The sequence below is a fragment of the Mesitornis unicolor genome, unplaced genomic scaffold, assembly GCF_000695765.1.
Source record: "Mesitornis unicolor isolate BGI_N332 unplaced genomic scaffold, ASM69576v1 scaffold1390, whole genome shotgun sequence".
Classification (NCBI taxonomy): domain Eukaryota; kingdom Metazoa; phylum Chordata; class Aves; order Mesitornithiformes; family Mesitornithidae; genus Mesitornis; species Mesitornis unicolor.
The window spans coordinates 25,060-50,069 of record NW_010157347.1 but is presented as its reverse complement, the minus strand read 5'-3'; the positions used below and the strand labels follow the sequence as shown (position 1 = coordinate 50,069).

The 25,010-nt window shown below is 40.4% G+C and overlaps 1 protein-coding gene across 1 annotated transcript in view; it reads left to right on the top strand.

Moving 5' to 3' along the window:
* Positions 1–249: 249 nt before the first annotated feature.
* The window catches only part of WDFY4 (WDFY family member 4), a gene marked incomplete at its 3' end in the record, with an annotated part of 48,697 nt that continues 23,936 nt past the window's right edge, over positions 250–25,010 (top strand). Inside the window, exons 1-12 of the mRNA XM_010179510.1 lie at positions 250–510; positions 4,878–4,992; positions 5,596–5,699; positions 6,865–7,011; positions 7,673–7,862; positions 8,990–9,179; positions 11,246–11,406; positions 11,748–12,210; positions 14,876–14,973; positions 15,790–15,980; positions 18,550–19,160; positions 23,080–23,173. Of these exons, the coding sequence (XP_010177812.1) occupies positions 250–510; positions 4,878–4,992; positions 5,596–5,699; positions 6,865–7,011; positions 7,673–7,862; positions 8,990–9,179; positions 11,246–11,406; positions 11,748–12,210; positions 14,876–14,973; positions 15,790–15,980; positions 18,550–19,160; positions 23,080–23,173 (2,625 nt within the window). The remainder of the gene's footprint in view (positions 511–4,877; positions 4,993–5,595; positions 5,700–6,864; positions 7,012–7,672; positions 7,863–8,989; positions 9,180–11,245; positions 11,407–11,747; positions 12,211–14,875; positions 14,974–15,789; positions 15,981–18,549; positions 19,161–23,079; positions 23,174–25,010) is intronic.

The window sequence follows — 25,010 nt, the reverse complement described above, 5'->3', positions numbered from 1 at the left end:
TGCGTAGCACACGCACACATGTCTCATGGGAGAAAGCTTGTTCACGTGATTGCAAGGTGGTATTCCTCTTGTCCAGGAGCAGAGTGCTCTGCCATCAGAATCGGAAAGGAATCACACTTCCATGCTTCTAAACTCCACGACTTCAGTAGTTAAGACTGTCAGTGTCTCGTTTCATGGGACAGTTGGCTGGTAAGAGATGATGCTAACTGTAAATAACATAGTATCTTTAACTTTAGGTCTCATTTCAGCATGGACAAAGCAGCTGAACTCACGTGGCAACTGGAGGATTCGCCTGGGAAAGCAGGACAGCAAGAGCAAAGCCCTGATGTTGGAGACAAAGCAGAAGTGCCAGGACAGCCAGCACACAGCAAGGACAAGTCATCCCAGAGCCATACTGTTGAGTGGGAGACTCTAGGCAGACAGTTTTTGGAGTATGAGCAAGTGGCTCCATTTCTCATCCCAGAGGAGCAACAGAGAAGGCTGCTGGACTTTCTTCCCCTCTTCTTAAAGGTTTGTTCTCCTCGTTGCCTTTGGTGCGGGTGCCAAGTTTGAGTTTCTGTTGCTCTGTCCATTCTGTGGTCACCCTAACTGCCCATGGAGTTAATTGGAGCATGATCCCTTTATCTAAGTGATAATTACTTTTATTCCATTAAAAGCCTGGGGAAAGAGATTCTTCTTGTCCTTTCATCTGACTAACAGGAGAAAAATGTATAGGGAGCACTTCTTTACTTTCATGAATGGCTAATTTTTATTATTGGAGTCAAAGGATACATTGATGAGACAGGCAGGTTTCAAAGTTAGTACCCTGTGAAGAGGTCACTTCATCTCTGGCTCATCTATTTTATTATTTAGTGGGGAGCTGAGTGCAGTTTCAGTCTGGGAAAATGTGGTTGTGGCATGCAGCCAGCTAGGGAAAAGATAGGGGTACAGTCCTAAGATGGAATTTTTGGGTTAATGACAGTGCTAATGTCTAATTTTAGTGCTTGAGAGAGGAGTTGTGTTATAGATGTGGGTATTTATGGGTATGGAATCTGTGTTTTTACACTCTATCACTATGTAAGTCTTTCAGAAAGATCAAACCATATTTTAATGATGGCCCTGTTTCAGTCATCTGTACTTGTGAGTTTTTAGCGTTCTTGAGTGACCAAACTAAGATCCACTTGTCCCATACCAAGCTAAGCTGGTTTTCTAAAAAGAAGTTAGTGGGTAGGTGAGAAAAAAATGTTAATGACACGGTCACTCTGTTTCTATGGAAGCATTATGGAACATAAACTGTGATACTCTGTAGTGAGAGGGACAGTTTGAACTGTGTGTGCAGAGAAATCACTGTGCTCAGGGCTATGAAATCTTTGGTGTCCATGACAGTAAAGTAGGAATAACTTCCAGATAGTCAAACATTTCACTCAGCTGGATGGAACATGAACCTGTGAAGCTTCTAAGTCCTAGTGCAGAGTAAGACTTTGAAATCACTGTGGATGCTGGTGTCAGTTGACAGCGCTGAAGCAGGTCACACAGCGGTGTTTGCCGTGTTTGAGTACAAGTTTGCCTTCGTCCAAGGCAGTGCAGGCAAAATGAGTGGAAGGGTCTGAAAAGGCAGTGAGTGTAGAGCCTGGAGTCTCAGACACTGCCTTCTCATTTAGTCTAAATGGCCCTACAGATATTTTATGATTACTGAACAGTTTTCACTTTTTACCACTTCCTCTCAACTTCTGGATTTGTTTGCATAGAAGAGTGTCCCTCCTGAATCAAAGGCTACATTTGAGCAGAAAAGCTGCTGCTTTGTGTACGTGCCTGTCAAAGGAAACTAATTTTCATCTACTGATTTTCCTTTCCTTGTTTGATTACGTAGATGCCAGTGCATCTCTGTCTATTTTGGCTGGAGAGAGAGGGCACTAACCAGGAGCCACCTGGGGTATGGGGGTTCATTACTCACTGATACTCCCTGACGTAGAAGGAGAAGGTGTAGGAGGAAAAGGTTAGCCATCTGCTTGTGAATCAGGCCTAGGCTGGGAGTCATTTTAATTTACCCTTTATATATTCCCTCTTGGTGCCTTGGAAAGTATCAGGATGTTCTATTACATGTCTGGCCTTTGAGCTAGCATCTCTCCATGAAGCTTGGAAGAGGAAGGACAGATGGCAATAGCAGACTCAGGGAACTTGTGACAGAATCTTCAACGAGTAGAAACAGGCTTAAGAGGAAGAAAGAAAAGCAAATTACATTGATTCCGTATTATTTGAGTTTTCCGTGAAGACAGACATCCTGGAAAGGAGTCAGGTTGATATTCTTCCAGATACAGATCTTTTATAGGCTCAAAGGCAAACATGGAACTGGTTAGCTCTGTCCTTAAAAGAAAGCCTATTCTAGAGGTTGGTGTTTGACCCACAGGAAAATCACCTATAAAATAAAATCAGAACACTAGTGATCTGTTCTGTAGTGAGATGGACTAGCTAAATTTTTGCATAAAGGTAGCATGGCCGTGAACCTTTTATTACTGCTCTCTGCTGCGTATGGTCTGAACTTCTAAAGTTTATGCTGCTCTTTCTGTTAACAGAAAAGTGTTAAGAGTATAAGAAGTCCTTTCTGAAGTGTTCAGAGGGACAGGAAAGCACTGCTTTCTTCTGAAAAAGGGTATAGCTTAATGTCAAACGTAATATATTCTTAAGTGGCTGTGGTTTTCTTGTCATTGTGTTTGCTCAGCTTGCTTCTATTCTTGACATATCTTGCCTCACTTCTGTATTGGAAGTGAAGGAATCGGAGGACCTTGGTCTTGCAACTGAGGGTCTCTGAAAATAAGTTATGGTCAAAATCTGAAAAAACAAGCTTGTTTGTTTTGGTTTTTTTAAATATTGTTGATTGTGGTTTAAAATGAATTGGTAGACACACTGCAATTGGATTTTGCTTCTTTGTAAGCCAGAAAAAAAGTTGGGTGCGGTTCCAGAGGCCAGTGGAGTAAAATGAACTAAAAAGTAGGTTCGTGCCTGATTGCTGACAGATGACTGGCGTTTTGTAGGGCAAGAAATAGTCCACAAGTTTCCATCAGCAAAGAAAGAACAAGTGATTGAAAACAATGGTAGTGGGAGAAATAATATTTGTGGAGGATCTTCTTTCAAACAGTTGCACTGATTTCCTGGCAGGCAGTATTATGGGGCGTCTGCTCCAAATTATTTTAGGAGAACAGATGTCTTATTATTTTTGTTACCTTCCTTTCATCATCTGGCTTTACAGCTTGATTTCTCTGCGCTTTTAGAAGGAGGAGACTTTTGCAAAGAAAATTTTCGAGGTTGCTGGGGCCAGAGGTGTCTTAGTCTGGTATTTAGAGGTGAATGCTGCACTGTTGCTAATACACTGGTGTGTGTAGTGTCAGATGGTCTGTGCAAAAGCAATGGTACCTGCTTCTTGGAGGCCAGTTGGGTGTGATAGTATTAATCTACTGGATTTTTTTTTAATTGCTTTGGAATTTGTTTTTTCCTCAAAGTCAAGGCTAAGAAACATTTAAGAGGGGATGTGTTTGTCAGACTTACAGCAGGGAGCCATCAAGTCCTGCTGTTGTTCCTCTTGTCAGGTTTGCATCAGATTGCTTGTCTATTCTTTAACAAGTAACTTATAAACTTGTTTATAAATTTGTTTTCCTTGGCTAGCTGTGGATTTAGGACTATACCTTCCTATTTAGGGGTGCTTATTACAGCATAGGAAATATTTAGAAATCCTGACCTGGTAAATAGTTACTGTTATGATCATTTTAGAAGTGCATCTTTTCCTATGTTAGCACTGATCTGTATTCATTATGTAAGCTGGTTTGTAATGTTTTAAATTCCTAGCCAGGCAGGGCCTGGCAGCCTGCATCTTAACCTCATAGGCAGATGAGTTAGGCAACTCTTATTGCTGCAAAATCGCATCCAGTGTCTTTTGGGCTAGAATATTGCTGGGTTTTCAGCTCCTTTCCCCGTATTTTCTTTTATTTCCTTCGTTTGTAACACAGACTCTTTCTGTCTGGCAAGAAATGCTGTTTTTATGAGCTCACTTTCCTCCCAAAACAGAGTAGAATTGAAAGATATAAAATTTATTAAAAAAACCCCACAAAACAACAAAACAGAACCCCCAAACAAAACAAAAAACCCCACAACCTCAAATGGAAAAAATAACCCCAAAGGATCTTCCCTGTTTGTTTCTTCTGTGGTTTTGATGAATTTATTGACTTGAAAGAAATCATTGAGTTTCAGGTGAATCTTTGCCGGTGTAGCAGTAGTCTTGTATTACTGTGGATTCCTTTTGACAGATCTGATGCAGATGGCTCTGTGACACCAATTCTAATCCCATTTTGGTCTCTAAGTAGCTGAAACTGTGCAATGACTTGCTGAACAGAGAAAATGAAATGTTTATTTTAAATTTTTATTCAGTTGAAAACTCAGGCTTTGTTTATGACTGACTTCAGTTTTGGGAGATGAGTTTTTAAAGAAGGGTATACTTTTGCTGAAAAATTCTGGGAGAACTATAGCTGTAACCTCTTCAGGGTACAGGGTGTTTATGTTGTATTTCAAAAGGGACTACCATGCTTTTGGGTACAAATAATTAGTGACAGAGGGGCTACAACAAACATTGACGTATTTTTGATTGTAGTCATTGGAGAAAATAATGCAAATGCTTTATAGTACATGATTATATACATGTTTGAAAAGATAGTTCTGGATTGCTTTCTGTATCTGTAGTGTCAGCCTCGTGCCTGTCTGGCAAATACTGCTTAAAGGACTACACTGGCTGAGGAGGGGAGTTTGCAGGGAATATTAGCTTTGTTTGTTTATTTATATTTATTAGTACTTTTCAATCTACCAAAGACATATCATAGCAGAAAGACTTAACAGTTACACTTGGATTTCAGGCCTGGGAACAATCTGCTGGAGTAATCGTATTCCCCAATATTCAGCTGTTAGCCAGTGAGGTTTCCAAGCTTCTGACCAAAGAAATTAAGAGGAACCTCAATGGCAAACCTGCAGGTAATGACCCCACACTGTATCCACTGGATCTACTTATTCTGGGAAAATGTGCTGCCATTCAGTTGTTCTCTGTGCTTATCATGAGAGGAATAAAGGAGGAACAGGAAAATGCCAAGTATAGCAAGCCAGATCTCTTAGTAGGTGTGAGCTAGAACTGGTTTTGGATATTGCACTGAAGATTTGTCCTTGTATGCTCTCCTGACCTTGGCTTCAGAGCTTTTTTAGCTGGAAATGTATAATACTGCAGCTATGCATTAAAAAAAGTAGGCTGTGCAATATTCTGAGGACCCTTCTTTTATGAGAAAAATACTGCTAGCCACACACGGCTTTCCTGATGACTGTTGTACATTCGTACTGGTCAGCTGGCAGACTTTGGGAACTGAGCTGGTATTCCCAGTGAAGTCTGTTGGTTTGAAACACACAGTTTACGTGAATTGGCTTGAGCCTGATGCTGGATCAAAATCTTTATATGGTCTCCTGTTCTCTTCAGTGGACTCATGCTGCTGTAATTTAATTAAATTTTTAAGTTATGTTAAGAGAGGATCAATGCAGGAATTTCATCTTTCATCAGGGAATTAAAATTCATTGTTTTTGTGGTAACAGAGGAAGCTCGTCTGGCTTTGGAGCAATTTCTACAACAGAAAGGGGAAGCAGAAGATGGCCGTTTGCTCCTGAAATCGGTGTATCTACTCTCACAGACTGACTTGGTAAGAGAAATGACTACAGAGGGTGGGGTTTATTTTGTTTTGTTTTTAATTCGTAGATGCTGGGTAGCCACCCCAGCAGTGGAACACCTAAGTCTCATAATGTTTGTGTTATCCCCCATGCTTTGTGCTTCAGCATCCCAGGGTATACAGTCAGATAGAAGGCACACCACAAGGTTTATCGTTCAAGTTTTTCTAAAAGAGAGAAATAAGCACTTGTAGTTTCAGATACTCTTTTTGTTTCGATCATCAAGCAGCTGTTTTTTCTAGTGTTTATATCAAAAAGATGACTAATAAGGCTCTGCCTGGTAATGCAGTGGTTGGATGTTCCATCGTAATAGCCTCTCACTTTGGAGCATTTCACGAACTCTAGTTGTACAACCATTCTGAATGCAGACTGGCAACAGCACTACAGCCCGCTGATGGACGTGAGAGGTGCATTTATCCCTGACATTGAGTTGAGCGGTTTGTCTCATCCTTATTCAGATACATGAAAATAAAATCTTACCGTCAGTTTCTAGTGGACATGTTCTCTGTCATAAGGAGTGCTATATAATGATATATAGTTAGTCACAGCATGAAGTTCCTGATGAGGTTTGTGGTTTTCACAGATATAAAACCTTTTTTGTAGCACGTGCTCACAAAACTTCATATCACAAGTCTCACTCTTTTTAGTTTGCTGCTGATTTCTGTTTTGATTGTTGTGTGCCGAGCAGGCAGACTGGGACTTCTCTGGAAGTTGTACACAGCTGTAGTGGAGATGGAAAGAAACTAAGTGTTGAGAAACAGTCTCTTGCATTTATAAAGGCTAATTAGAAGTGTGTGTGCAGTTATTCAATAGGTGACAAAAGCAAAAGTATTATACTTAAATTGCTGTTATGCTGGGTCAAGGAGGGAATGAAGAACTCATTCTTTTAGCATTCTGGGGTTCTATAACTGTAGGGTGTCCTGTGAACAGCTATGCAACACACAGTGAGTGTGTTTGCTTCTGCTAAGTGGATCTGTACAGCCATGCTATACATGATTGCCATGCTTATGTACCCTAGAGCACTTGTAAGGATAAAATGCTCAAGTAGCTGGTTCATCTGTCCTAATGGCACCCTGTACAGAAACATTAGGAAACTATGTTCAGCTTCTGGAGGGGCTAATTTTTATTTTCCTTACTTAGAGAACTATGTGGAACATCATTGGATCTGGCCTTCCAGCTGCTCTGTTGCAGTGCCTGTACCTTTTCTTTACTTTCCCTCTGAAGAAAACCAGTGATGGTGCAGAGGCAAGTGAGAATGACACTCAAACTCAGGAGATGCTTGTGAAGGTGAGATGTGTCTCTGGGATTTCATTTGCCCTGAGTACTCAGGGGTTCACTTAGGCTTTGAATTGGAGCTGTTGATCCAAATGGCTTAAAAAAGGAGTAAGTTTGGACTGAAAACCGTTGAACATGCATCAGGAACAGTATAAGACAATCTGAAATTATGCCTCTATCTCTTATCTCTCTATATACCTCTATATCTCTTATTTTGTTGTTAAACAAAACAGCATGACTTTGTGAGTGAGAAAAAAATCCATTAAGAATATCCTAGTGGTAGTTTTACTTGTTTATTTCACTGCATCCTTTCTCGTGGCATCAGTTGTCATATTATAATTTTATCTGTCCCCCCCCAGTTAACTTCCCCAAAACTGTTAATGGATGGAGCAACCTATGAATTAGTTCTTTTCTTCTTTGCTTAGACTTGGTTTACAACATTCAGTTTTTATTTCCTGTTGTGTTTAGATGTTTGGGAGGGCTTTCACAGTGTAGTGCTATGCTCCACTGTGAACTGTGAAGGAACCTCACCCAGAGTTCTGTGCTGCTTTGGTTTTCAGTGGGTGGTGTGTTCAGCTGGTTGGCCTGGGTTACTGCTGGCCTATAGATTTTTCTTCATCTCCCAGGTATTTGTGGAGGTGTTTATTGTAGCTAATGTTTGTTTCCTTTTCAGATAATGCTCAACATGTACAGAGAGGAACAAGGTGTAGAGGAACTTCTGGCAGCTGATAAGCTTCAGTCATTAATTATAGCAACTGCTTCCCTCTGGGACCAGTGTAGCCACTCATGGAAAGTACCTACAGGCCATGTGCTGCGAACAATTTCAAAGTCTCAGACCAAAAACAGCATTGTGTACCTACAAGGTCTGGTTTAATAAATAGGCTTCTTTCCTCATTTCGCTTCTCGTTCCCTCATAGTCCCACTAAGAATGAATTCTCAAGAGTTTCTCTGGGATAGATTTTTTTTTTTCTCTCTCTACATCATCTTGTAGTCAGTCAACTGCAAAGCATGGGCTCCTGGCCTTCTAGATAGGAGCTTTATTTAGTGCTGATAGCCATCTGGAAACTGAAGCTTTTTCTATGTGAAAAATAAAATCACAGGCAAGAGCCAATCCCACCTGATCACACTAGGCAAGGACAAGATGTATTATTTTTTTTAAGTTGTGTGACTCAATGTGTGAGCCTAAGGCTCATGCATGCTCTAAATACAAGGTTGAGGGCACTGCCAGAGGAACAGTGTCTTTTAGGAGAACATCATGATTGGGTGAGTTACATCCTAATTTAGTCCTAGGCTTTATTAAACTAAGGAGTTTTTTTGTTATTAATAAGTGCAAAGGCCATGAGTCTCAGTTTCCATGCTTACAATCCTCGCTTTACTGTCAGTATTCCTTGTCATGGAGTTAAATAAAAGCTTGGTTTCCTGGGTGAGACTGAAAGACTGAGGAATAATAGTTCTAAGAGTAGTGAACTGTTTAGAAATTTTGAAGCTGTCCTGGAAGTACTGGCCACCAGATTAGACAAGAAAGACTAGGCTTCGTTGCCGGAGCAAAATGTGTCTATTCCATTACATATTCCTCATTGAGCAAAGAATTAATCTGTGAACTCTGCGCAGAATGTGTACTTGACTTAGTACAAGACAATGAAATATGTCAGCCTCTGCTTACCTTGTGCTCAGACAGCTGGATTCACTGTATATGCATTTTGCCAAGTGGGTGGGTTGGAAGTTTATATTCCTGAGTCTGAATCAGCTTCTAGGGGTTAAGCAAAGAAATGCATGCATACTTTAAATGCAGCAGTGTTCTTCGTGTAGACTGAGATGAGTGTGATGTTCATATATCCTCCTGTCTTTTCTTCCTTAGGGGAAAAAAAAAGTTAACTGGCTCCTTTTTTAACTAGGCAGTAACTTCAAACTTGTTCATTTTTTTATAGTAACTTTGTACTTGTTTGCCTGTTAGTTTTTAAACCCCTGCTACATTTTTTTTTCTCCACAGCTGTAGACTGCATTAAAATAGCTATTCAGAATCTATTTCAACTGGCTGATACTCTACCTGCTTGTGATGTGTGTGAAGCTGCTAGTATTGTCTTGTGCTTTGTGAAAGATTCCTATCCCATATCATCAGCGTTATTAACAGAGTTTGAAAATAATGATGGCTACCAACTCCTGCTAAAAATTTTACTCGGGTAAGTAGGGAGATTTTTAGTGGGCTTGTAGAGGATGGTAAAACTTCATTTCCAGAACACATGGTTGGCCGTTTTAAAATGTGAATCGTGTAGGTAATACTGCGTGGTTGCAAAGCCAGTAATAAAGACTCCAATGTCGCATCTTTCATTGCTGTTTTAGGAAGGGAAGCAGTACATAAGCTCCCCTACTGAAACCGTAGTGGAAAGTAACTGCAGGAGAAGTTGGTCTACAGGTCGGGTAGGGACTGACTGAACACAAGGCAAAGGTTCTTCATCAAATTAGTATTAGAGGAAATGTAGGTCAGAGACACTTACCTCAGCTGAGGGGAATGCTTAACCTGGGAATACCGTCAGCTAAGGAGGGAATGCAGATCTCCTTGCTGTGCAGAAAACAAAGAGAACCCACCCAAACTTATCAAAAATGGTTAAGTTCTTCAGAACTAAGTTGAATAACAGGACAAATCCCCACTAGTTAACCTAATCAAAAGTACAAAGTAGAAACTTTTACTCTTCTTGTCTCCTTGCATTATCTAACCAGGTTCTGATTTTGCTATGGCAAAACAGTACAATGCCACTTCTCCAGAAGCACTTTGTTCTGGCTGCCTTTAATATCATAATATCATCACTTCTGGATGTTCTCAGTCTGTTGTTGTTTCCATTCTGGCTTTGCCTTTTCTTGTACACTTTCTCCAACACTTGCAAAAACTTCCCTGACCAATATGTTAGTCTGAGAAGGGGTGTTTTATAGTTTGGATCTAGAGGATTGTCATTTGAATCATGAATCCAAAGGTATCCATAGGTGAGTATTATTTCTGATAACTTATGGTTGGTACAAAATTATTGACCTATAACTGGAAAAAGTTATGTCACTTTTTCTGGCAGTGTTTTCTTTAGCTGCCATAGATTGTCTGGCTTTCTCTTATAAACAAGCTTTGTTGAGATGGATATTTCTGATTAGATTCTATCCATATAAGGGCAGAAACACCTGAATTTTATCAGTCATGGCTATGACTGCCCCCATCCTTTTTAACTGATGTAACTAAACTGGAGACACAGAAATAGCATACAGGTGCTCAAGGCTTCAAATTACTCTCCCTTCCCAGTCTATACTGGCAGAAGGGAGTAAACAGAACTTCTCCTGAATGTTTTCTGTGGCCAGTTTTCCTCTTCTCTGATGCTTGGAATTTCTTCTTCAGGTAAAGAGAATCCTGTTGACCGCATTTTTTTTTTTAATGCCAAAACAGACACTAACATTTGCCCTTGCCTATTTTTTGTCTTGCTTAGTTTAAAGCAGTAAATATTTGTTTTGATCTCTTCTGAGAGATTTCCGTAACTTCTAGTGTCAGTCTATTTCACTGCCACGAACCTATGCCCAAATACTGCAGTTTTTCTTAAGAACTGACACCCTCTAAGCAGTACAGAATAGGAAGATATGATAAGCAGCTCTCTGCCCTTTGAGAGACTCTCACTTCGGTCTGAACTATGGTGAATGTGGGGTTACAGTTCAAACTATTTCCTTACTTAAAGATGGCATGTTTCTACTTTGATTCACAAAGCTCAGGTGATACAATATATTTCCCTTTCTAAGGGCTGAGATTTTTCTGTTATTCATCTCAGTTAGCAAGTCCCCTACTTTGCTAACCACTTGCCTACCTTTCCATGTGAAGTTTCTGTTTTAATTTTTTTATGTCTCACAAAATTTAAAATTTATCTCCACAAAGCAGGCATTCTTTTGAAGATAATTAAATTATTTTTTCTTCCTTTAAAGTACACGTAACTGGACTAAATTCCAGTGTTTATCTTCCTTTTCTTCAGAAGTCTCTTACAGTGCCACTTCGATATTCTTCATCAGTTTGTAAGTTTTGTTCTGATTCAGAATGTGTCACCATGGTGTAGAGTTACTGTTTGTAGGATGGTTAAAGTCAGAAATAAGACAAAAAGTCAGTAAAATAGACTGGGAAGGAAGCAAAATTGGTAACTTCTGTGTGCTCAGTACCTGGTGATATATCCAAAATGTTTGTATTACTAAGGCATGAACATATGACTGTCTCAACTTTTCTTCCTAGATGTGAGGGGTTGCAGCAAAACGAAGGAAACCCCTATCTGGATGAGATCTTGGACATGCTGACTTGCCTTACAACATGTGGAAAAACTGAACTGAAAGTTTCTGGCAGTATTGTACACCCACAATTACCACATTTTGATTTTGAACAAACACGGTCTTCTGGTACAGTGTGTATATATATATATATGTGGCTATGTAGGTGGGTCATAGAAAAATGAAGCTCTATTCATTATGTGTCTTAAGTTGGAGGAAGTAGTATGAGATGGCATCTTCTGGTCTATGTGCTTAACGCTACAGGAGCCTGAATGCTACCTACATCAAACCAAACTGACCACGTCAGCAGCAGAGTTTGATCCCAGGTTGAGGACGTGCCTCCCAGTCACATCCCTCGTGTCTGTGACTCCTATTTCCACTCTCAGACATGATTTACCATTATAGTTATGGTGCTTGCAGTCTTACATAGCATTGCTGTAAAAATGATCTCACCTGGTTTTATCCTACAGGAATGACAGTGAAAAATCTCCAGGCTTTTCAGGTGTTGCAGTCTGTTTTCCAGAGAAGCAATGATCAGCACCTGTGTGGAAGAGTCTTGGCAGCAATTGGTACCATATGGGCCTGGGACACAGTGAACTTCTTTCTTCTGGAATGGACACTACAACCTATCAACCAATTTACTGACATAATCTGTTTCAAACCACACCCAGTCCAGGTCCAGTTCTTCAGACTGGTAGAGTCCATAGTACTAGACCTGTCCTATATCCCCCATGAAATTTTGAAGAAAGTTCAGTATTTGATAAAGGAAAACATAGTGCCATTCTGCACCTTAACAGCTCTCCGGTGCCTTCTCAGCATGACTAAGAAGGACCTGTTATTCAGCGACATATTCCGTGATTCTGGGCTCTTAGGCCTACTGCTGGCACTTTTGAGGAAGCAAGCCAAGATCCTGAGGAAGTCAGGTACATCTTAATGTCATTCATAATGACTGTTGAAGGAGGCAGATCAATAGGAATGAATGAATCTCTTTCTACAGTCAGTTTGTACATTTTACTTACTGAGTAGCTAGATTTTTTCTGCAAGCCAGGTGGCCTGAGTCTGTGATATGCTAATCTGGGTCCTCTCTGTAAGCTTAGCTGTTTATTATTCTGTTCAGTAGCCTAAACAGTTCTGGGCTATCTTTCACCTGTGTACAATGAATTATTTTGAAGAGTATCATTCAGCCCACACTTTTAATCAGGTCTCAATTTGGGGTTCTCCAGGATATCATCTTGAAAGTAGAGGGAGAGTTTTCCCACAGTGCATAGTTCCTTTGAAAAGAATGTTGAATCATGGAATCATTATGGTTGGAAAGGACCTTTAACATCAAGTCCAACTGTTAACTGACTCTACCAGGCCCACTTCTAAACCGCGTCCCTGAGCACCATATCTAGACAGCTCCTAAATACATCCAAGGATGGTGATTCAACCACTTCCTTGGGCAACCTGTTCCAGTCTTTGATAACCCTTTCAGTGTAGAAGTTTTTCCTAATGTTTAACCTAAACCTCCCCTGGCATAACTTGAGACCATTTCTTCATGTCCTGTCAGTTGTAACTTGTGTGAAGAGACTCACACCCACCTCTCTACAACCTTTCAGGCAGTTGTAGAGAGCAATAAGTTTTCCCATGAGCCTGCTTTTCTTCAGACTAAACAACCCCAAGTCCCTCAGCAGCTCCTCATAAGACTTATTCTCAAGACCCTCCACCAGCTTTGTTAACCCTTTGGACCATCTCCAGCACCTCAATGTCTTTCTTATGCTGCAGCACCCAAAATGGAACACAGTACTCAAGGTGTGGTCTCACCAGTGCTGAGTACAGTGGGACAATCACTTCTCTTGTCCTGCTGGTTACACTATTCCTGATGCAGGCCAGGATGCCATTGGCCTTCTTGGCCACCTGGGCACACTGCTGGCTCATGTTCAACTGGCTGTTAGCAGTACCCCCAGGTCATTTTCTGCCTGGCAGCTTTTCAGCTACTCTTCCCCAAACCTGCAGCACTGCATAGGGTTGTGGTTACCCAAGTGCAGGACTTGGCACTTGGCCTTTTTGAAGCTCATAATTGTCCTCAGCCCATCAGTCTAGCCTGTCCAGGTCCCTCTGAGGAGCCTTCCTATCCTCAAGCAGATCAAAACTCCCACCTAACTTGGTGTCATCTGCAAAGTCACTGAGGGTGCGCTTGATCCCCTCATCCAAATAACTGATAAATGTATTAAACAAGAGCGGCACCAATACTGAGCCCTGGGGCATACCACTAGTGACCAACTAGTATTTAACTCCATCCACCACCACACTCTCAGCTCAGCCATCCAGCCAGTGTTTCATCTAGCAGAGTGTATGCCCATCCAAGTCTGAGGATGGATGATAGAAAGCAGTTTTGTGAATTTTGGCTATATATTACTCACAATTACTACCACCCATTGTCATCTGATATAGCTATCTCCTATTATGAAAACCTTTCAAGTTATCACATCCTGGTGTGATAACTGTGGGGTACAGATGACTTAGGGGACAAACACACATTTCAGAGTTTATGGCTACTATTTTAAAGAAAGAAAAGTACACGATGACATTTTCTGTGCTGTATAAATTGGGAAATGCCTTTAAATTTCAGTGCAATAGTCATTTAGTGAAGGAGGGACCCAAAGTACCAAGTATAACTTCTGATACAGCAAGCACAATCAAATTATTTATACACACTTATTCCAAGCATCAGAAAGAATATGAATTGCAACAGAAGTTCCAGAGTGCAGACACCCATTACCTGCAAGGACACTTAGATTTGTGCTCTTGATATCAGAGAGCTAGAGTTTTGTACAAGACTGCATAGATAAGGATTGTCAAGATAAATACCAGGTTTCTTGAAAACTTACCTTCTGGTTATCAGCTGGTGCATAGGGGTTTTCTTCTGTCTCCACACTATTTTCACGGCTTTAGATCACTTGATAATCTGAATTTTATAGAATGATTGAATGGGTATATAATTGGTAAATTTAGGCACACAGGTGATAAGGTACAGGTGGGAAGACACTATGGAAAGTGATCACTGCTTCCCTCCTTTTGGTTTCCAGAAATTTAGCCTCTGAATGCCAAGACTTTTAGATCTAAAAATAACCTGCCTTACATTGTCTGATCCTGGAAATGTTTGCCTTTGAACACGCAGGGGGTTTCTGCTCTTTACTTTTAGTTTAGATATTTAAGTACTCCCTGTTGCTGTAATATTCTTCCACCTCATAGATCATAATCCGTAATGTTCTATTATCTGTGAGTGTTCCTACTAGGTATTACTGAAAAGGTAACTCTACATCAGCTGGGAAGTGGAAACACCACTGTTACCAGTATTGCCAGTTATGCAGGAGATCTAGGCTGCAGAGCATAGCATCATAGCTGTGTTTTCCAATCCCAGGCTAGACCCTGATGACTAGACGATGCCCTGTATTTTGTTGCTCATTTTAAGGTTCAAGGACTATAAGTAAATGTAAGAGAAAAGTAGAATTTGCTAGAGAGCTGGTTTTCATTTTTAGTTTAATATACTTTAGCTACAGTTAACCATGTCCTATATAAATTGTATGACAACTTTTAATATACCGACAGCTGGAACCCATCTGCCTGGTCTAGAAGAAGGCACTGAGAAAGAATTAAATGCTGTGATGCTGAAGATGGTGGCTGCTCTTACAGTGGGGTCTGTGAGGAACACTGGTAAGAAATGGCATATGTGATAATTGGTGGTAAGTGGCCATGATGCCTCTCAAGGAGCACCAACAAATTTTCTGCCTTTTGTGCTTCAGTGAGAAGTGGAAGGAAAAAACCTAGAAATGTGGCAAACATATTCTCATCCTGCATAATGACATTTGTCACAGTAGTCACCTTGCTTCCCTCATCCATGTGGATACTCCTGAAGTGTTTATACAGAAAACACAAACTTACCTTGTGGAATACAAAACTGTGTTTGAGAGTTTTTTTGTGTATTTTTTATCCAGATTTTGTTCAATTGTATCTGTTACTTAAATGAAATCTTTGAGATCAGATGCCTTTTGAGTAACACTCACACATTGAGTATTGGCATACCTACATGTGGGGAATCTTGTGGAACACAGTGATACAGATATGAACTCTTCTGAATACTGGAATCCACTCAATTCACTCTTGAAGCCTAGAATCATCCAGTTTGCAGCATCTTACACAGTGCAAATATATTGTCACAGTCCCCATCATAAACTAAAGAGATGTTTAATCTTTTCAGCTTAAAGACTAAACATCTTTTCTTTTCATTCATGATTGGATTGGGAAGCTATCATCTCTGATGATTAGAAACCATGGTCATCCAGTCATTTTATCCCTAGTGGTTCTTGTGCCACTCAGTTTGCGTCGTCTTTAGCTTAACCAGCTCTTCTTCTTGCCTCTCCTGCTGTATTTGTAGAAATGTGGCACTTCACACCAACACTGAAAATCTGTCTGTGAATACTACGAGTAAAGGATAGTTTAAGTAACAAATGATACCGTTTTTGTCCCCAGTTGTTCTGAAGGACTATGGAATGGTGCCATATATCAAGATATTTTTGGATGATGAGTGCTACAGAAGTGCTACCCTCAGCATCTTGGAGCAGCTGTCAGTCATCAACTATGAAGAATATATGAGCATTATTATTGGGGCCCTCTGTTCTTCTACTCAAGGGGAACTACAGCTGAAACTAGATCTGCTGAAGGTAATTCATGTGGCTTCCCACTTGGTGGTGGTTTTCTTGGAAACTGCTTGGTTCGAGGCAAGTTGCTTTTAATCTTATCTCTAGCACTGTGTTTTTACCAAGAAAGTAAGTGCAGGGAGGGAAAGAAAAAAAAAAGAGCAGTCATGGTTCAGGTTTTGATTCTGGTAAATTGGGCACTTTGATTTTTAGCAATGCCTTCACTCATTATCAGATTGTGAAGTATTTTGAAGACTTATAGTAATGCAGGACGGAGAAATGGAAATGGGAAAGGCCACAGCTGTATAAGCAGTTCTATGTAATGTCATAGAGAAGGGAGAAACAAATGTGAATGAAAGAGGAGGAGATGTGGAGGGAGGATGTGAGAAGAGGTAACAGAGTAAGATTGAGGGGGGCAGGGTAGATGTGAGATGAACAGTGTGATTCTGGTGAGTTTCCAAGGTTGAAACTTTGCTGTCCCTAATTCTGTCGTCTCTTGCATACACCAGCGTCAGAGAAAAAGATATGTGAGGTGATGGAAAGGAGGAGTCTTACAAATGTTTGAAGGAAGAAATTAGGGCTATTCATAGTCTCTGTTGTGTTTATAGAGGATCTGATCCATAATCAATGAAGCAGGGGAAAGAATCGGTGTGCTTTGGTTTAGATCATTGGTGCTTTTCAATTTGATGTGTGTTGTCAGCACTGATTTCAAGTTTCATTCTACCTTCTCTAATAAATGTGAACTGAATTCACCCTTCAGCACAACATAGTAGCTGCTTCTGCAATAAAAGAACCATGTTACTTTAAGATAAAATGTGACAAAGTTTATAGGTTTGATTTGAAACAGTAAACTTTAACAGTATTTGTGGAAAAGTTGAGTATGGTGCCGAAACTAATATGAAAATAAATGCAGCTTCAGTCTCTAATTCTGACAAATGATAACTGTATTAAAACATAATGTAAGCAAATGAATTTATTATCTACATCCATTGGGAGTGTGATTGTGTTACACACAAATTCAGATTGATTTGCTAATATATATTTAGTTGTTAAAGCCTGAGCCCAAATGTAATTAGCACTGCCATATTCCAGCGTGACACGTGGACAATTATGAGGAATAACAAATAATGGAATGTGAAATAAATTCTGTTAACTTTAACCGAGTTAGGGGGTTTCCAGCAGACATCAGTTTTATAGATTCAAGTCAGAGGAATACTAACTCATGGGCGATTAAATTCTAACTGAGTTAGAGCTGGAGGAAATCTGGTTACTGTTGACCTTCTCTGAAATGTGTTAAAGCCATCCTGAGAACTTCAACTCTGAGTTATTAAATTTACTCCCTGTTCAGAAGTCTCTGCCTGGTTTGATACATTATCATACAGAATTGAATGACAGTAATAGAGTTCCCCTCCCCCTTCAGTTCTGGCAACTCTTTCTCGCAGTACTAGATCCTGTTACAGGGAGATATATTTATATTAGTAACTGTTCCTCTTTTCAGCAGGTTATCAAGTGAACCTCTTTCACTGGATATCTGTTGGGAAACTTTATATGTAAAATTAACCCTTTCCAATGTGAAAAGAAACAGCCTCAAATTTGAAGGTTCCCTGGTGCTTGAAAGAGCATCATATTTACAAAATGAATTGTGCAACATCCCAAAAACTTGGGATGAATTACATTCAAATACAGTAGACTGTGTCCTTTACTTTCACCACTACAACTCTTAATAAGTTTTCTAGATTTGTTTTAAGATGACAAGCCCAGAGCATTCAGAATTTACAAGTGATATAGGTTGGATTCTATGTACACTAACACTGTCAAGTGGCATTCACTTACAACCTGCTTTAAGCCCATTGAAGTTAGAGAAAGTCTAATGACTTCATTATCTTGGGATCTGCCTCTTTATGGCTTTTTTTTCCTCCACAGTGTTGTGCAAACTTTAAAAACACTTCTGCTGAGAAAGGGAATTACTATTGCCTTTCTCACTGAGGAGAGCCTGCTGCTTGCAGTATTCTTTGGGCCATCCTATGTTGCAGCTTATTTTTTTTCCAGTCATGTAGGCAAAAGTCTAGTGTAGCTTCTCTTGTGTACTCAGGGCTGTAGGAAGACTTGCCTATGAAGAGCTGTGCTGCCTTCTCAGTTTCTAGATGAGGTTATTTACTATTGAATCTCTGCTTTCATTTATTTAAGACAAAGGCAGATTTCATTAGAGTCTGAAATGAGTGAAAAAAGAATAGTCAAAAGTTTGAAACAGTACCTCTGGCCAAACTGACAAGGATATATAAGCAGGAAATTTGATTTCTTTCCTTATTCCTGTGAGCACTATTCCCATCCTGTCAGGCTGACTCCATGGGTTGCTCCTGAGGATGCATTCAAATCTTGGTTGTTTGACTCATTAGGTATATGGGGGAGAGGAGGAGGAGAAGAAAAGTTATGCAAGGCTGAGCTTTCTTTGATCAACCTTTTTTTTTTTTTTCTTCCAAGAGTGAAATTTCAATGAAAGAATTTTGGTACAAACTTGGAATTTTAAAATATTCTAAAGCTTATTTGTTTTCAGCTTGTTTGGTTTAAGTGCCTTTCTTCCCAACATTTGTAGTCACTTCTGAGGATACTGGAGAGTCCCAAGAGCCATTCAGCTTTCAGAACCTGCAGTGGATTCAATGGACTCCTGTCTCTCCTCTCGGACATGGAAGGTGCATTGCAGGACCCTCCATCTGGGCTGTGGGCGGCAGTTGGACAGAATTGCATACTGGAGCTTGTTTTCTACACACTTCAGGGAATAACAGCAGCCCTGCACCTGGACCCTGTCAATAGCAACTTCTTCAAGAGGAATGGTCTCTTTGAAAAAATGGCAGAAGACCTTGGGTCACTTGGATGCTTCTGGACACAAGATGAACGGCAAATCCCTCTGAGCCTTGAGAAGACAAGGACATTTGCAGAATTCTTGGATGCAGCTTTCTGCTCTTCAGAACCTTTCCCAATGTGGTTAAAAAACTGCATATGGATTCTGAATTTTCTTGATCAGATGGTCAAAGGAACCCTCCATCTGGAGAGCTACTTCAAGGAGAGAAAGCCAGAGATGGTAGAGGCATCAAGAGGTGATCAGAATGGACTCCAAGCTCAAGAAGAGCATCCTGTTGCTTTCAAAATACCAGGCAACAGATTACCTGCCCCTGACTATAGGCTGTGGGGAAACCCTGAAGAGAAGTAAGTCTTTATTTACTACGGGAAATATAATAGTAAGACTGGTACCTGCATTTTATATGGTAGTAAACTGAGATACAAGGTGTGATATAACCCACCTAGAACAAACAAATTAGTGCCACAGTCCCAGCTCCCAGGCCTCCAGAGAGCAGAAATCACCTGGTTTTGAAAGATAACTTGTGACAAACACTGGGGCACATAAGTGTTCAGTGGAGCAGAGGGTTGCAGAGTTTCTGCTGAAGGTTCTCACGCATGCAATGTGGCAGCAGGACTAGACTCTAAAGAAAGGTTGCTAGGACTTGAAGCTTGTGTTTAGTCTTTACTTGAATCTACTCCAATACATGTTTACTTTTTCAGTTATGGGGAAATCTGTTTCCAGTCACCTGATACATTAAAAAAACCAACCAAAACCAAACTATTTTAAGTTATTTTAAATCCACCCCCATGCATGTGTGTCCAAGCACACGTGTGGAGAGACACACACTCTTCTTCATTTACTCATACAGCTGAAATAAAATTGGAAAAGGACTAATAATGCTGCCTCCTCATACAATGAAGGATTATATAAAAATACATATCCTTTGCAGGAAGGAAAGACTACTCCAGGAATCAAAGTAGCTGTCAGCTGTGAATCAATTCTGAATAACTTGCATTTCATAACTTGTGAGATCTTCTACCCCTTCATGTGTCTGTAGGTTTATCATGAATCTCTCAGTCCTTTTCTCAAAAATGCTTCTGATTTGAGATATGCTTAAAAAGGCGAAGTTTAGGCACTGTCAGATTCCTTCAGCCCTTACTGTTGGTTATTCCACAGTAAGGGAATACTTCTTCCAGGTTTAAAGCCCAAGTTATTAGGTCTACCAGTCATAGCGAGCAGAACTTTTGTTCCCTGCGTGCTGAGGCAGGTTGAGTATTTCTGGTCACATTCATACTTGTTTGAAGCAACTAGAAAAACCTGCAGTAGATTTCTTTGCTTCTCGCGTGAAGATTTTAAAATAGTCTTGGACATGTTTGCGCCCTATCACCACACTTTGAATTACACTGGAAGCTTCTGGTTAGATACTCAGTACTGGGGAGAAGACTCAGTGGCTCAGGAGGAATGAATACTGTTTTCAAAGTAGATCTTCCTAACCGCGTCTGGGAGAATGTGGGTCAATGTGCAGAGTGTGTAGACGGTGGTGATTCTGAGAAGCCCGTAGCCTGTAGGCCACACAACATGTATCCTTTCCCAGCAGTATATTTCATGAAAATAAAAATGAGAAATCAAGTTCTCAGAGTTCCTCCAAGCCTGTAGTTCCCCTGATGCAGCTTCCTCTTAGCTGTGTGCCACGCTCACACTTCCTCCTGAAGAAGGCTTCAGCCTGGGACTATGCAGCTTGAAAGGAGGAACTTGAATGCAGTCAGTGTAGGTGGTCTGTGATGCCCTATCCTGCAACATCTATTTTAACATCTCTAAAAAGGTGGAAAAGAGGTGACCCTACAGGACCCTGTGACTGAGACACAGGGAAAAACAGCATTTTAACTGGATAATATTCTAGCTCCTTACACTGTCAGGTGGTCAATGAGGCTGCAAGCTGCTGGGCCATGGGGGAATCAACCCTTTCATTCCCATTTGAAATACAGCCCTCTGCTCCTGTGGTAATTTTTGAAACCCCTTCCATGACAGATGGGAGAGTCTCTGTTTTTCCTTTTGCTCCTGGTAATTGGAGATGGCTTGCTGCAAGCAGTGTTAACTGAGGCTTTGGGACAGAAGCCCTTTTAGCAGAACGACTGCTGCAGCTGCTGTTACCACAGACTCACTGCTCTAATGGCTCTTTAGGCTCTTTGTGGCATCTCATTTTGTCCCCAGATCCTTCTATGTGTCTTATTTTTAAGTAGCAGCCAGTGCAGAGCAGATCTGGGATTCACACCATGATACTGGTAGGGTAGATGAAGTGGAATCAGGGGCCTGACTGGATAGGCCTGAGGCAGGATTGCGAGAGATGGGATATTTGCAGGAGTGAGTAGTTGGTACATGGAGACAACTTTTATACTAAGGCAAGCCAGAAAGTGAGGGCCTCTTAGAAAACCACAGAGAAGGCTGGAGATAAGGTGTATATAATATTCTTAGAGGGGAGTGAGTGCACAGTGCTGGCAGGAAGTTGAGGTGTAGTTCATTGCTGGTCAGGGACTCTGATTTTCCTCCTTTTTTATTCCTTCTGAACAGTACTGGAGTGTGCTAAACCTGTCAGGCAGTGCTCAAAAATAAGAAAACATCTCCTTGTAGTTATGACAATGTCTTCACCATTTCATGATCTGATTTATTTTTTAAAGGATCACTTTCTGTTATTGTCTTCTGATACTCACCTTTTGTTAGCTCACATTCTACCTTTACTCCATATCATATGGGTTATAAAAAAAATTCTCTACAGGAAAGAAAAATTGTAAGGTTCAGAGGTAACCATATTTCTTCAGTGACTAAGTCTTTAAGAAGGTTGCTGTGTGTTTGGAGAACCGGATACACTGCCAGGTGATGTATTTGTACAGTGCTAGAGATGGAAATTTGAACTCAGTTCTTGAATACAGTGGCTTTGGCTAAAAATAACTTGCTCTGAGGAGCTGCAGCATGAAAACAGGCTGAAATTTCCATCTATTGGTACTAGTGGACCTGGATTTTTCTTTTAAAGGTGGTTAGGGTTTTTTCGGAGGGACGGGGAGAGAATGTATTTTCAGTGTGTAGCTTTTTCTTGTTTGACATTAAAAAACTCACATTTGTGTCGAGTACAGGTGTATATTTCCACACTGGAGCCGCTGCTGCAGTAAATATTTAGATCAGATCTGATTTTGATTCATTAGACAGAAAATATTGCGAATGAACAATTTTTTTTAAAAAATCTCTCTTGAGGGTGCAGTAAAAATTCTTTGTCACTGTGTGGCAGTGTACTACACATTACTCACTGCTCTGATGTACCAGATGATGCTTTTTGGAACTGACTAAAATGTTAATTACGGCCTTTTTGCCCTCCTTTAGGTACCTTTTATAAGCTTTTTTTTTAATGCTCACTCTTTTACTTGTACCCTTTGTTTTATACAGTCCATAAAGCATATTGCGCTTCATTTTTTTGGTCTAATCGTGGCTGTTAGATGTTGCCTTTGCTTTTCTCATGAGATCTATTTGAGACAGATGTTTCTGACAGTGCACATCACAACTCCACTTCAGAGGTGCACTCAGAAATGCTGATTATACTCTGAACATAACAAGCCCGCAGTGCCTAAACTAGAGTTATTGCTATGGGGTGGCTTCATCTTTGAGATATATCTGACCTCTGGCCAGCATCATGGTGTAAGGAGATCATCTCTGTCATAACTCTGATGCCTCAATATCTCCCAGTGCCTGAATGTACAAAGGTGATACATGGCAAAAATGAAAACTGGTGGGGAAGCACAGATATTTAACTTTCTTTTATTGTTGTAGCTTAGGCAGATTCTGGTGTTGGAAGGGGGCAGAGTGGCATACTGGTTTCATCAAGACTGCTTCACCTTTGCTTATTGCTATTATGGTTTGAAAGTACGTTACAAACTGCTTGAAAATAGAAAATATAACACTAGTTCTGGGTTGATGCATCTGAGAGATGCCTCTGGTTGGCCGTTATCTGTATTGCAAGTACCTTCAAAGGCAAAGTTCGTTTAAAGAGGCAGCTGCACATGTTTCAATATGCAGGTCCCTGAGATGTGAGCTCACAAGCAGGTTATGTCCTGCCTTTGTTTATGCTCTGGAGTCTTCCAGCTGTTCCAGGTCATATGTATTGCTTGCTCAGTTTCAAATGCTGAGCGTGGTTACTGCTAGAAGAATTTAATGCTGTATTCTGCTGGAACATTGTTGGACCCTCTTTGCTGTTAATGATAATTATGATGATAAGTCTTATGCGTCTTTTACCTGCAGGTGGGAAATGGGAGACTGTGCCATTGTGCACCCAGGTGCTGTCTGTGTTATGGTGAGGTTGCTGCCAAAGCTGTACAAAGAGGGACACTCTCAGGTGAGTCTGAGCATATCAAAGTGCCATCTAAACAGTGTCCACTACTTTTCTGTATCTTCATTTCCAAGAATTGCTTACTCGTCAAATATGTGGAAGTACTAAAATTCACCTAGAACACTGGTAGGAGGAACAATACAAATATCACTGAGTCAACAGAGATAAGAACAGCAAAGTCTCTTGGCTATCAGTTTGACTAAGTGTTTCTTAGTTTCTTTAAGTTTTTGAGTGTTTCTTTAAGTTGGCCCCAGAATACTTACTGCAAAGGCACAAGTGTAGAAGTCCCTCAAAAATTGTTTTAAAGATTGCTAATGGACCTAACAACCAGAACAGTCTGGCTCTTTGTTATGCCTAACAGTCCATAAACTTTCAAAGCAGCTTAGAATCTGCTTTACTTTACCAAACCTGCCATACACATGCCGGCTCTGAATGAGTATATTGCCTATATTGTATCTGCTATCTGATCTGAAGTGCTTGAATATGGTTAAAGTACATAGGGAGGGATTGAAATAAAACCAGATTGTTCATCCAGAGCTATGGAAGGTGGGAGTGCAACTAACTGCTGGCATATCTAAACTCTGTGTAGTGCAAACGAATCAGCAGCTACTGAAATTTTGTTAATTACAGTAATTAATTTCTGAGGAACAAGTAGAACGGTTAATTGGATGAGAGAGTCATCAAGAAGCTATTGGAGTTGGCTCTAGGGCTGAGTTGTATGAGAGACACATCCTCAGTAGATGGCAGTGTTCCTAAAATTATGAAGGGCTAGAGCACAAATTCTAGTAATTTCAGTTATGTATTTGTGTGTTCATATTTTCTTCCTTTCTCACTCCTTTTTTTGTTTTTTTGTCAACAAGAAATTATCACTGATAGTGTTTGTTTAGTATTGCTGTTGTGAAAAGGATTGCCTCAGGTAAAACGGGGCCACTGTTATGTGGGGTCCTGAGTCAGGCTCTAGCTAGGAGCTAACGCATTTCCTGAAGTGTTTTTCATCAAATGACCCCCAAAAAGGATAGAGGAAAAATAAATTTTTCTAGCTAATTGTATTAAAAGTGAGTGAGAGAATGAGTGAAACCTCATGTCCTGTAGCTTGTGCAGCCAATTAATACTGCCAGCTAGTGACACAAAAGGCTGGACATTAATACCTTTAATCATAACACATACCACTGCATGAACCCTCATGCAATGAGATGCTACTTGGAACATGGGAGTCAGGCAAGATCTGATGCAAAAGGTGGACCTCAATGGCTAGTGAAGGTAAATAACTGAAGGAATTTCCCTTTGAATAGATATATTCTGTCCCAAACAGGGCACTATTCTTTCTTTTAGTGCAATGGTCTTTGACAGCTATATGAGAGATGAAATAATTTCTTTGTGGATGAGGCTTTTTTACTGCAGACTTTCATTCAAAAATCTGAAGGGGCTTCTTGCTCTGTGTTTAAGATTGAGTCAAATAGTACACTTTTTAGGAGCAATGGTGAAGAACACGTAGTACCTCATCCCTTTCTGCTTGTTTTAGTGCTGTGATAGATCTTTTAGGCCCAGCTGTTCAGGAGTAATGTGCAAAAATCTTTGGAATCAGTTCACGTTGAGCAGATCCTTTGCTTTCACAGAAATGGCAATGAGAAAGCACTGCTTTTACAGAAACACTAATGGAACTCAATAAAATTAATGTACTTTGATTCTGACCCTCAGAGTTAATACCCATTTCCTGCCAAATTTGCTGCTTCTCGGTGACCTTTGTCAGACCCAAGCAGTGATGGGCCAAAGCAATGTTGAACCTGTCAGCATAGAAAAACAGTAGTAGATTAGATAGTAAAACAAGAGGTCTTGCACTTCA